The following is a 13,855-nucleotide window of genomic DNA, read 5'->3' as shown; positions in this document are numbered from 1 at the left end:
CCCATAATCCTCTCTGGCAACATAGGATGTAAAATTTGATCAGCTCATTGGATGAAGCCGACAAGTCTCAAAAAATGTGTGAAAAGAGGGCCAAGTGGTAGGCAAGCGCCGCGTTGAGGCAGCGCTCCAGCCGGGCCCCCTCCGAGTTCTTGGTGCGGCAGCCGCGGCGGAGCGGGGGGGCTGGGGCCGAGCCGCGGGACCGTGGCTGGAGCGGCGGCGGCGGCTGCGGGGAGGCCGCGGCGCCGTGGGGGGGCCCTAGGAGCGGACGGCGGGGCCGGAAGGGGGCAGCAAGGCGGCGCCGGCGGCTGCGGAGTTATCTCCGCGGCGTAGCTGGGGGCCGGGCCGGGCGGGGCGGGGCGGGGCGTGCACCAGGGCCGCGGGCGGCGCGCGCCGGAACAGTTGGCCTCAGGGCCCCGCCGCCCGCGCGACCGCCCGCCGGCGCACGCGGAGGAGGCGGCGGCGGCCGCAGAAGGAGGAGGGGAGCGCGGAGCAGGAGGTGAGGTGGAGGTGGAGGAGCAAGAGTAGGCGGAGGAGGAGGCGGCGGTGGAGGAGACGAGCGGCCAGGAGGAGGAGGATGGAGGAGCAGCCGAAGGAGGGCGAGGCCGAGGTGGCGGAGCACTGGTTTTCCAAGTGGGAACGCCAGTGCCTGGCCGAGGCCGAGCAGGGGGAGCAGCTGCCCCCCGAGCTGCAGGAGGAGGCGGCCGCGGAGGCAGCGGGGCTCAAGAGCGAGCGGCAGAGGCTGTGGCACCTCTTCCAGATCTCTGCCACCGCCGTGGCCCAGCTCTACAAGGATGCCGGGTGCCAACAGCCAGATCTGTCCATCTGGGACCCCTTCCAGAACGCGGCCATGGCCGTGACCAGTCTCTACAAAGAGAGCGGGGATGCCCACCAACGAAGTTTTGACCTGGGCGTCCAGGTCGGCTACCAGCGTCGCATCAGAGATGTCCTGGAGTGGGTGAAGAAGGGCCGGAGCACCATTCTCCGCGAAGACCTGATCAGCTTCCTGTGTGGCAAGGTGCCCCCCGCACCACCACCGTCGCGCACCCCCAGGACGCCGCCGAAGCTGTCTGTCGCGGCCTCCGGCCAGGCCGCAGCCACCGGGGCCGGATCGTCCGTAGACGTCGACCTGCAGCCCTTCCATGAGGCCATCGCCCTGCATGGCCTCAGTGGTGCCATGGCGAGCATCAGCGTGAGATCTGGTGCCCCTGGCTCCCCGCCTCAAGCCAGCGGCGGGGCCACCAATGGCGTCCCCACCAGTAGCCCTGGAGGTGGGCGCCGAAAAAGTAGCTTCCTGGAGGACGACTTGAACCCCTTCAACTCAGAAGAACCAGCCCTCCGCCTGGACAGTGGGGGGACCCGCAAGCGCACCTCGGCCCAGTGCGGGGATAGTGTCACAGACTCCCCCACCCACAAGCGCAACCGAATGGTCTGAACCTCGACGTTGGCCACCAGCTGCCATGTTACTTGAGAGCTAACTTGACCTTCCACGTGCTTGTCGAAAAGGATGCTCGAGACCATCGTTTTCTTCTCAAAGTTAAAGATTTCTATCAAGTTTGCCATACAGAAACTTTTAAAGTATTCTAGAAGAGGCCTCGTATGACTCGGACTTTCCCGAAAATGTAATTCTAGCAGAGAACAAGTATTATGTAGTAGTTAGCAAGATCAGCAAAAGCAGAAGTATCCGGTCAAAAGCGGGAGCCTGGTTTATCTTGTTCACAGTTAATATTCCTTAGCACTTAGCACAGTTGCTGGTGCTCAATAAATGTTTGTTGAATGAAAAATGTGACCTTATTTAAAATTCTTAAAGGGGAAAGACGAACAGGTGTTTACTTGGTTATAGGATACTTTTATCCTCTATTATTTGGTTATTTGCTTTAACCATTTTTTGCCAGTTCAGTTACATTTTGTCAAAATGTGAAACTTGACATCTTGGTGAAATCTGGAATTTTCTATTTTTGCTCCACTTTACCATGCACCTAACTTGTACAAAGTGTGCAAGTAATACATATTAGGCTGTAAGGTGTTTTTTTCTTTATATAGTTGGTTATTATGGTGATTATGTGATGGTGTGAAGGGCTGCTATAATGGTTGGGCAGGTAATACTTGATATTGAGTCCATTCAGTGCTCTTTAGGAAAATTAAGCCAACAGTGGAGATCCTGAGATCAAAGATGGTGGTCCTGGTGGCGCAGTGGTGCTCCTTTAACTGAGGAATGTAAAAGGTTCCTTTTCCTGAGGTTATATCTTTTTGGTGATCTCTGTTTTGAATTGGAAGACAGACTAGTCAGAATGAACTGGATTTTATTTAAGGATACAGCATGATATAACTAAAAGGGCATGAGCTTTGTATTAAAAAAGGACCAGCAGGAAAATCCCAGTTCCACAGCTTCACTGCATGATTTTGGGGAAATCACTTAAGGTCTCTTGACCTCAGTTTTTCATCTGTAAAATGGAACTTTGTGTCTCCTAAAGTAGTCACGAGGATAAGATGATGTCCGTAATTTAAGTATCGAGTCCAGTGCTTAAACACATAAGGGTGCTCAATAAATGTTCTCTCTTCTCTGTAAGTAAAGGTCAGCAAAACATTAAAATCCATTGTATTTTAGAAAAAGCAGGAAAACAGATCCATTTAGAAATCAGAAAGTAGAGTCTCTGTGTTTGAACAGGAAACTGAGAGTTGAAACTAGCCTAAATAGCCCAGGTCTTGTATTACAAGTGTATTCAACTCATGAACACTCACGATAGTCACTGTGCATACTAGGGCAGCCTTGGAGTTCCTGAAATTGCCCGAGCGGTACATCTTACCGCTGGAGTTGTGAAAGATCTGCATCCTCTGGCCTGAAAAAAAAAATATGAGAAGGGGGATAAGAATGGAAAGGATTTGGAAATGAAAGTCTTAGGGACACCTAAAAGGCCAAAGTGGTTCTGGATAGGGGTGGGTGAGGCAGAGGAGGTGGAATAGTTATGGAAGGGTTGGGAGGAAGTTCAAACATACCGATCTCCCTCAGGCTCTTCTAAAACAAGCGTATAAAATATTGTAGATAGATGAGTAATACCTTGACTTTTAGGTTCATATTAGAAAGTTGTTTCTGGTTTCATTAGCGTGGTCTTTGGAGTAGATTTGTAATCAACTAATGTGTTAAAATAATACAGCAAAATAAAGTGAATTCCCAGATAGAATAAAAACTTCCTGTTGAGGCAGTCTGCCCATACTTACTGAGGAACTGTGCTATGTCCTGAGAAGGGATGTTAAACAAACCAAAAACGGTCTTTATCCTCGAGCAGCACATCCTACTTGGAAGGTAAGTTAATGTAGTGAAAAAAAGCACTTCTAATTGTAGGAAAAGCACCTAAGGACGGTGCGAAAGAATTCAGAGGACAAAGGTCATCCTTGCCAAGAGGGTCCCAGCTTCTAGAGGAGTAGCATTTGAACTGGGCTCAGAAAAATGTGTAGAAAGAGAAGGCACAGGGGATACCAGCAGGAGAAGACTATCGGACCAAGTCTGAGAAGGAGAGAAAGGGTATTCAGGGCATCACAGGAGCCAGGGAGGGGAGGCAGAGGCCAAAGTATATTTGAAGGTCTCAAATGCCTGGCACAGCCCTCTAGATTCTATCCTAGGGCAGTAGATGATCCCCGCCCCCTTCAGGAAGATAGCAGGGTGCCTGGATGTCCCGCAGGGATGTCCCCAGAGGCTGTTCTTAATGGGGACTTTGCCTTTTGGTTAATCAGGCTTGTGGAGATGTTTACCTTGACAGGACGTCCTCTGGAAAGCCTTTGCCTACTCATACCCTCCCACACCTCAAACCGTACGTGGTAGGAGACACCTCTAGGGTGTATTCTGCACTGCTTCTGGAGGACTGAGAAAGCCTTTAATTCCAGCTGCAGAATCTCTTGGAGGGCTAGTACTGAAGAAACAAAATCCTTGTGCCTTCCTTTCTGTCATTCCTGCTGCTTGTGTCCCAGAGCCGTCCTCAGCTGCAGGACCGACCGAGCAACCACAGTAAATTCTTTTTAAGATTTTATTTATTTATTTGACAGACAGAGATCACAAGTAGGCAGAGAGGCAGGCAGAGAGAGGAGGAAGCAGGCTCCCCGCTGAGCAGAGAGCCCCATGCAGGGCTCCATCCCAGGACCCTGAGATCATGACCTGAGCGGAAGACAGAGGCCCCAACCCACTGAGCCACCCAGGTGCCCCAACCACAGTAAATTTAACAGGTATGGAGAGTGGTAAGAGGGTATGTCAGTATGAGGGCAGGGACCTCCTTTGCCTTGTTTTCTTCTGTAATTCCCAGTGCCTAGCACAGCGCCTGATCCGTATGGGTACACCAGAAATATTTATTAAATGAGTGGATGAGTAAGCCCCATCCAGACTCAGGTTTAGCTATTTACTCTCTCTCTTTCTGTTTGCTTACTGCCCAGGAAGGGCACCTGAAACCCATGCTCTAATTTCTAGATGATTTCTCCCTTGCACACATTTACCCTTATTCCTATCAGATTCAGCTCTTTGAAAAGTGGTCAGTCTCATGACCACCTAACTTGGGAGTGTCCTGAGTTGCTTATGAAGGTAGCAGCTCCAGGCGAGTTAAAAATCTCAGTAGAAAGGTCCCTGAAGTGACCTGCTTTCAGGAGGAGGGATCAGTGAATGTGATGCCTAGTGAAGTCTGAAGCCCCATGCCCCTATTGTGAGATTTGCGACTGAGTCTTGGAGCTAATTTCTATGTATATATGCATGTATGTATGTTTCCTGTATTGAAGGGCCTAAGAAGTGGCTGTTGAGACAGTCACCAATCGTGTGACCTTTTTTTAAAAAAGATTTTATTTATTTATTTGACAGAGATCACAAGTAGGCAGAGAGGCAGGCAGAGAGAGAGGGGTAAGCAGGCTCCCCGCTTGATCCCAGAACCCTGGGATCATGACCTGAGCTAAAGGCAGAGACTTAACCCATTGAGCCACTCAGGCACCCCAGCAATCCTATGACCTTAACATGTGATGCTGCGGGCATCCCACCTTCCATGATAGCATGGCTGAAGAACCACAGAGAAGTCTGAAACTCAAGGGATCCCATTGTGAGATTTGTGATTAATTCAGGAGCTAATTTAAAACTGATCATTGGTGGTGAAATTTCTGTGTGGTCTTAAAAAAAAAGTGATTTTCTCCATTTGTACTTACTGTCTTTATCATCACTTTGCATCTCTCTCTGTCTCTGTTTTTTTTTTTTTTTTTGAAGTTTATTTAAGTAATCTCTACACCCAACGTGGGGCTCAAACTCACAACCCGGAGATCAAGATGCTCTTCTGACTGAGCCCTCCAGGTACCCCTCACTTTGCATATCTCATAGATTTTCCTTCTAGGAGTATAGATGAGAAGAGTGAGTTGAAAACTTGTCATTAAATGAAATTTCCTCATTTGTGTCCTTTTATAGGAGCCTGAGAAAAGGCTCTGATTTCCTAACTTTTAGCCGACTATTTTATCCAATTCTTTATGAGCTGAGAGTTAGGAAACATTGTTGTGAGATGATGTTGTCTTTATGAAATGATTGAATAGGGTTAGTTGTTGATCAGCCTGGGCCTTCGTGGAGGTTTATAAACTTCCTCTAGTACTGTATGCATGGTGGGATCCTTCCTGAGTTCAGAGCCAAGAGGGACCTTAAAGATCATCTAGGGCAGGGTCAACTATTCGGTGTATAGATGGGACAAGTGACCTCACTTGGGAGGGCTACAGTGACTCACTAGTAAGACTCATACTGCATAGCAGGTTCCAGTCTATTGTTCACGGTGCCTCCCTGAGTTATATTGTGTATGACCTTTAAGTTACTGTGCTGATGATGAGTGGGACTAGCAAACTTGTATCACGCAGCTACGCTGGCACAGCAAGCACACTGTCTTTACTGTGTTGTATTTCTTTGCGGGAAGCTGTTGGCCTCATGCATTCGGGAAATAGAGGTCGTCCGTTCCTTGCCACCAGCGTACTGCAGCCACCAGCCAAACTAGACTACTCGAAATTTCCTTTCTATCATCTCTGGCCTCTGGCCTTTCTAATTTCCATACCTTTCTCTCCCTTCCAAGTTGAGGTTAAGGTCCCCTCCCCAAAGTTCTCATTTTGGACTCATCACAGAACGCGTCAGTTTGTGTCTGTCCACCCCACTAGACTGTAAACCATTAAGTCTCCTCCCAACGAGATCTCTTCCCTAGGGAAGTGTGTACACATCTCTGTTACTGCATGTGTAGGTTAAAAAGACATATTCAAGGGGTGCCTGGGTGGCTCGGTGGGTTAAAGCCTCTGCCTTCAGCTCAGGTCATGATCCCAGGGATCGAGCCCCACATCAGGCTCTCTGCTCAGCGGGGAGCCTGCTTCCTCCTCTCTCTCTGCCCCCCTCTCTGCCTACTTGTGATCTCTGTCTGTCAAATAAATAAATAAATAAAAATCTTTTAAAAAGACATATTCAACATTACATCATACTTTTATATATTTTTAAATGTTTTTCATATATATATATTTTAAAGATTTTTGTTTATCTTTTTGACAGACAGAGATCACAAGTAAGCAGAGAGGCAGGCAGAGAGGGGGTTGGGAAGCAGGCTCCCTGCTGAGCAGAGAGCCCAATGAGGGGCCGGTTCCCAGGACCCTGAGACCATGACCTGAGCCGAAGGCAGAGACTTAACCCACTGAGCCACCCAGGCACCCCATACTTTTATATTTTTTAACGGAAGAATTATTTTTGTCATAAAATTATGCTGTAGGAAGGAAAGCTCAAAATAAAACTTTGGAGGAGCAGTTTTATTCCATGGGACATTATATGCGCTTCCTCAAAGAAGTATAGTCTGTAATAATGAGTTATCAACATTCCTCCTCATTTGCCGGTATGATTGTGGCGTCTAGGGGGTCAGTGGCGAGCCCATGGGATTCAGGTTGAAGTTTTGACTTTCCCAATAAGTGACTTGGAGCAAGTCAGCCCTTTTTTGCCTATGGTATATGAAATAAAGAAGTTAGTTACGCTAGATGATTTTTAAGGTGTCCACAAGCTCTGGCACATTCTGATCTGTGATTTAATTTTAGTAGGCAGTGCTAGGGATTACCTTCTTTCTATGATATTCTCATTTTGATAATCTAGTGTCTGACTAGCTGATCTCTGCGAGCCCCTTGAAGCAAGGACTTCCAGGCTTACCTCTTTTCTTTTGGTTCCATCTTCCCCAGCAGGTCAAGAATTTAAAAAAAAATTTTTTGAATGCTTAAGGGACTTTTTTATAGGCGGATGTCCCCTTATTCAGGCACTATTACATTTCAAAAATAATAAGTTGAGCAGTACAGTGTTAGGGAGGAGTTCATAGACTCAATAGATGGGGGCCGGGGGTGGAAAACCACCTAGTGCACATGCCCCAGCTCTGGTGAGAACTGGATGGAAATCATCCTGAACCTGTGACTTACTGTCTTCATCTTAAACATCTTTTACCAGAGTCCAAAGCCGCCTTCTTCAGGAGGTACAAGCAGGTCTTTCTGAAAACAATCCTAGATTCCTCAGAATGTAGCCTGGTGTGCTGTTCTCCTTCTGTAACCTAACTGCAGGCAAACGGCCTGTCCATCTCAGTGGAATAATTCTGCATTTTTTTTAAAGCTTTCATGTCCAAACCTTGGCTTTAGACATTTAAAACAATCTAATTCTCTCTTTTTTCTTTTCTAGCCTCTTAGTTGGATATAATACTGTTTGTTTCTATGATCCCCAACACTGCCAAAAAACCCCACATATGGTACATATTATATAGTATGTTTTATATTTACCCTCCTACCCCTAATAGTAATAGAGACCCTGGTTGCAAATTTCTCATTCTTCTTGAAACCCCAGGCTTTCTTTGACACCAGTACCCAATTTCGCATTTAAGTGTGAATATCTTAAATTGGAAGCTTATGGGAAAGTTGGGGGAAACGTTAGATCATTAAGAAAATCATGTGCTTAACCACGTGGGAGCCTCTTAAATACAACTTTGGTGGTCATGACCCTGGCCAGAAGGGGAAGCCTGTGATGTCACCCCTTCCCCGAGTCCCAGTTTCACGGATAGTATCTCTGAATGGAATTGTCTGAGGGAGATTGTTCCTTGTGAAAAGTTCACATGATGGAGTTTGAAGAGCTTGTTTCACTCGGAGCCCAGCGGGACAGAGTGGTTTGGAATGCAGCATTCACAGTGTTCTGTTTGGCTGAAAGCTGTCACAGGGAACAAGTACTTAGCAAACAGCATGAACAAGGATTTGAACTAGAAAACGAGAAGGGCCTTGACAACTTTGTAATAGTGGCTTGTCTCCTCCAAAACTGCTCAGTGCTCCACAAGAAGGTAATAAAGAAGACTAGGAAAATACATAAATACATCTGGGTCTCATTCAAAACAACCCAGTATAAGAGTGTCCTAATTTGGGTCAAGTTTGAACGGAGGTTACCGGGTCGCTGTGGCCATCTCTACTTTACTTCAGCTGATTGGATTTTTACCTCTTTTTAAGGCAATAGCCTCAGACTAAGTCTGTGCTTACAGGATGTCCACACAACCTGTTGAAAATAGATCGATCAATCAACTGCTTAGTCTGTTTTCACAATGCTAAATGCCTGGGTCGAATGTTTTTCTTTTTATATTTCTCTGAATTACCTGAATAGACTTGTTGATAGTACTCTTGGCTTTTCAAACAGAATTATGTGTAATTTAACAGGGCTGTTCTTTCAGTATTTACATTTCCTTTGCTTAAAAATTGGTTCTTCCTCTTTTTTTTTTTTTTTAAATGGGGATATAATTGACAAATCCAACAGAAAGATATCTAAAGCGTACAATGTCATGATTTGATGTACTTACACATTGTAAAAGCCCCCCCCAACTAGTTAATTAACCAGTTCTTCCTATTTCTCAAGATCTCTTTTTAATATTCCCAATTTCAGGTGCTGTCTGTGCCTTATAGATGGAGCCTGAATCTTTGTGGCTGAGGAAATGTAGGTACAGCAGGTGGCGTGCGTGACAGTCGAAGGCTCTGTTACGAGGCTGTCTTCAGGGATGCTGCGGGAGCCCTCCTGCTTAAGGTAAAACATGGATATAAGACAGTGCTTATCACAATGAAGGTTCCATTTATACGTGCGTCCGCCCTGTAACGGCTGGCGTTCTAGCAGGGAGCCAGTAGTTGCTATATAAAGGGCCAAGAGAGCACAGTACCCACCCTCAATGCATGTTAATAGACTCAGTGGAGAGCTTTAGCGTTGTGTATGGACATACCCTGGTTCATTGACTTCAGTTTAAAAAGAGATCAAATCCAATTAGACAACCTCTTCCAAATTCAATTCACTTCAACAAACACTGTTAGGATGCCAGGCACCGTGCTACCTCATGCAAAGCATTTGGATTTTATTTTACCTTTTCAGTTTGTTGTGGCATCATGTCAGCACAAGTTAAGTTGGTAAATATTGAGGTTTTGTTCAGAAGCTTCAAGAATGCCTTTTCTCATTGTAACTCCTGAAAATTGTAGAATTCTCTTCTCTGCTTGGAGGGCCTTCATCTGGAACGCCTATTCCTTGCCTGGATACAGACTCAGGTATTTCAGAGATGAAGACGTAGTACTTATCAGTGCTTTGTGTCATAGCCCTTTGGTTTTTGGGGTCCTGTTGGTCTCAAGAGGAATTAGTGGATGTGCTAATTAGTAGCATTTAGGTTGTTTTAATGATAGATTCTCTTCTGGGGGGGTGGTTTCCAATTTTAGTGCTGTCCAATGGAAATATAATGCAAGCCATGGGGTGCCTGTGAGTGGCTCAGTTGGTTAAGCACCGGACTCTTGATTTCGGCTCGGGTCATGATCTCAGGGTCCTGGGATCGAGCCCTGTGTGGGGCTCCCTGATCAGCAGGGAGTCTGTTTGAGAATTCTCTCCTTCTGCCCCACTGCCAAATAAATAAATAAATCCTTAAAAAAATAAATAATGCAAGCCTCACATGTAATTCTAAATTTTCTGGTAGCCACATTAAAAAGAATAAAAAGAAAAAGGTGAATTAATTTTAATATATTTTATTTCGCTGTCCAAAATAATTTCATTTAAACATGCAGTCAAATATAAAAATTGCTAATGATATATTTTACATTATTTTTTAAATCTTGTTCGTCTTGGAAATTTGGTATATGTTTTGTATTCACAGGCATTTGCCTTCTCTGGACTTCGGTCTTGGCACATTTTACGTGCTCAGTACGTGCACTAGGCTAGGGACTCCTGTATTAGAGAGCACTGTCCTAAATGGACTTGGCTTCCAAATGGGGTAGAGCTTATGGTAACTAAAGTACACTGACCCCCCTTGAGGGATTCAACAGCTATACTCAGCTCCATCAAGAATTTGAATCCCTGTTATCAGATCTGGCTTTATCAGCCACTTTGCTTCAGGAACAGTGACTGTGGTTCTTAGGTTGAGTACTGATTTCTCCCTTTTTTCAAAATGTGCCTATAGTCAGCTATTACTCCATGGACTTGTTTCCTGAATTACAGGATTCAATAAGGAGGGGAACACCTTAAGGCTTGAGATAGATAATTTTATAGTAGAGAGAAAAGGAAACGCTTCTCTTAGCAGTAAATAAATGTTCTCACTCCCTTTCACCACAGCAGTGCTGACTTGAGGAACTACTGCATGTAAGGCCATGTGCTAGATGCTCTGAGGGAAATAATGATGACCAAGACATGGTTCCTGACCTCAGGAGCTCAGAGTATACTGTGAGCGAGGCAGTACACAAGAGTTCAAATACACATATGCGCGCATCTGTGCACACGCACACCCACACACTAAGACAAACTGTATTTTAGCGAGTGACTTACTTGTATTAGGGTCACAGACTAGGGAGAGCTTAATTCCAGCTCAAGAGATTTAGGAGCTCACCGTGGAAGAGGTAACTGAACCGAGCCTCAAAGAATCACATATAATCACTCCCAACACATACAGACTCAAATTTGAAGTAGGTCCTAACAGAGTCAAAATTCTCTGATGGCCGGGAGATTTTCTGCATACGTTTTCTGCACCGGGTCAGTCTTCAGTGAAATTATTTTCCATCCTCACAACGTGCCCCTTGGTGCCAGGGTCAGAGACTCCACAGGGCCGAAGTTAGCTCCAACCGAATGTGGCTTCTCCAGTGTTACTTGACTACGTTCATCGCCTTCTCAAGCTGGGGCTCCAGCCATAGGCTCTTTGATTAAAATTAATGTTCTTTGAGGTCTGACTTTCCTGTTATATAGCTACTGATTTTCATTTTCATTGTTGGCTTTAGAAGGGGAGTAGGGAGCATTTAATTGTTATGCTTATCAGATTTATTTGTCAAGCGTTTTGCAGTTTACCAAGTGTTTTTGCATAGATAATTACATTTGATTCTTTTAGTTTCTTTATCTGACACCAGTACAGATTAAAAAAAAAAAAACTGCAGCCAAGAGAGGTACAGACTTGCCCCCAGTCCTTTGGCTAGCAAGTGCTGGAGCTGGATGCAGCCATGGTCTTCTGACTTTCTGGCCAGAGTGTCCTCACCTTGTCTTTCCTCTTCCCCAAGTCCTATCCTTCAAGGGCTGAGAGATAAGAATATGTAGGCTAGCTCTCTTTTAAGAAATTTAAGGAACAAAAATCCAATCACTGGGGCACCTGGGTGGCTCAGTGGTTTGGGCTGCTGCCTTCGGCTCAGGTCATGATCTCAGGGTCCTGGGATCGAGCCCCGCATCGGGCTCTCTGCTCCGCAGGAAGCCTGCTTCCCTCTCTCTCTCTCTCTCTCTCTGCCTGCCTCTCTGCGTACTTGTGATCTCTGTCTGTCAAATAAATAAATAAAATCTTAAAAAAAAAAATCCAATCACTAACAACAGATAAATAAGAGAGGGATTACTCACATTGTAAAACAGTTATTCCATTGGTTAAAAAAGTGTCCTTCTCTGGAGGGGTTAGCATATAATTTCATTTACAAAAATATCTTCTGCCCGATAGCTAAGGAGGGCATTTATTAGGTGAAGTAAAGTATACATAGCTCCACGGAGTGAGTTTCTTGAAACTGGCAAGAATATTTTCTTCATATGTCAGTTTTCTATTTCCAGAAATATGTCTGAACTCGAAACCTCTGAAATCAGTGAAGAATTTCAAATTGAGTAGGGTTTTTTTTCTTTTTTTCCTGGTAAAACACTCTTTTTCATATTCAATGAGTTTCACAGGATGGAATGCATTTTATTTTCCAAACCATAAAAGTAACAAGTAAAAACCATTGCTCTGCCTTTAGGAAATTTCACTTCTAGTTCCTTGTTTTGGTGAAACCCCCTTCTAGTTCTGTTTTCAATGGTGTTCTGAAGAATCATCAGCCTTAACAATGGCGTGGAAGAATCAGATGTGACATACAATGCAACCAATTAACAAGAAAACCCCAGAAACAGCAAAACCTACTGGCATGGGTCACAACCTTATATATTTCGTATCTTATTACCATTTGATATACATCGAGATGAGGCAAATAAGCAATTTTAATGGGAGAGAAATGAAACTTCGGCTGCATTAAGTATTGACCTATAACATAACAAGAAATGTTATTCATTTTCTTCAAAACTGCAATGTTGGTGTATGGTTTTTGTTGGAAAAGTAAGATCAGCAGATAACTGCCAGAATTAGGGGAAGAGATGTACTATTAAAATGTTGTATGATTGGACGTCGCTAAATGCAGTACGGCTAAGTAAAAAGAGCCCTCTTCTTAATTGAAAGCATTTTCAAATGATAAAAGGTAGAGTGCTGAGTAAATATTTCTGGGAAGTTTCTGTTCTGACACATGGAGGGTTTGAGTGCTATTTTGACCTCTTATTAGCATTCCCTAGCAACATCCACCTCCCATACTTGGAATTCCTGGAAAGGTTTTAACTGAAATTACAGTATTTTTCTGCCCAAGAAGGGAAAGCAACATATTTAACACAGAAGGGACTGTGAATGTAAATTAGCTTCAGTCCCAGAGATGTACCCTGTGATGACATCATGCATCTCCACTTTGATTCATATATTGATTGCTGAAGGGATTTTGTATAGACTGAAAATTGTACACCAAATTGTGCTGGGGGAGGAACTCTGGACCAGGAGCTGAGAGGCGGGGTTCTCAGTCCTAGCTTGCCGTGCCTTCTCTGGACTTGAGTTTCCTCATACGTAAAATGGGGGGAAGGTTGGACGCCGCAATATCTTTCTTTTTTTTCTCTCTAATTTTATTGAGGTATAATTCACAAATAAAATTGTGAGATATTTAAAATGTACAACCTGATGATTTGATGTCTTTATACACTGTGAAAGGGTTTCCCCCACCTCGAGTTGATTAACACATCCATCACCTTATATGTACGCCTTTTAAAAAAAATTATTTATTTATTTATTTATTTGACAGAGAGAGAGATCACAAGTAGGCAGAGAGGCATGTACGCCTTTATTTTATGCTGGGAACATTTAAGTTCTACTCTCCTAGCTGATTTCAATTATACAATATGGAGTTATCAACTGTAGTTACAATGTACAATCTCATTTTTTTGTTTGTTTGTTTTTGTTTTTTTTTAAAGATTTTATTTATTTATTTGACAGACAGAGATCACAGGTAGGCAGAGAGGCAGGCAGAGAGAGGAGGCAGCAGGCTCCTCGCTGAGCAGAGAGCCCGACACGGGGCTCGATCCCAGGACCCTGGGATCATGACCTGAGCCGAAGGCAGAGGCTTTAACGCACTGAGCCACCCAGGCGCCCCTACAATCTCGTTTTTTATCTCTAAATTCTACCTCTTCTTTGCTTCCATGCACCCACATGCAATATACTATTTTCCTTGGTCACGTGATTAACAATCCTTCAGGTTCGCAATTGGAGTAAAAGTGCTACTT

General features: G+C 44.6%; 1 protein-coding gene across 1 annotated transcript; it reads left to right on the top strand.

Annotated features, from left to right (window-relative positions):
- Positions 1–387: 387 nt before the first annotated feature.
- HAPSTR2 (HUWE1 associated protein modifying stress responses 2) lies at positions 388–1,775 on the top strand. Its single transcript, XM_082716494.1, has one exon. It carries the CDS (start codon positions 575–577, stop codon positions 1,430–1,432), a length of 858 nt encoding a protein of 285 aa, XP_082572620.1. The 5' UTR covers positions 388–574; the 3' UTR covers positions 1,433–1,775.
- Positions 1,776–13,855: the final 12,080 nt, after the last annotated feature.

Source organism: Mustela nivalis (genome assembly GCF_964662115.1).
Source record: "Mustela nivalis genome assembly, chromosome: X".
Taxonomy (NCBI): Eukaryota; Metazoa; Chordata; class Mammalia; order Carnivora; family Mustelidae; genus Mustela; species Mustela nivalis.
This window is presented reverse-complemented; position numbering and strand designations above follow the sequence as displayed.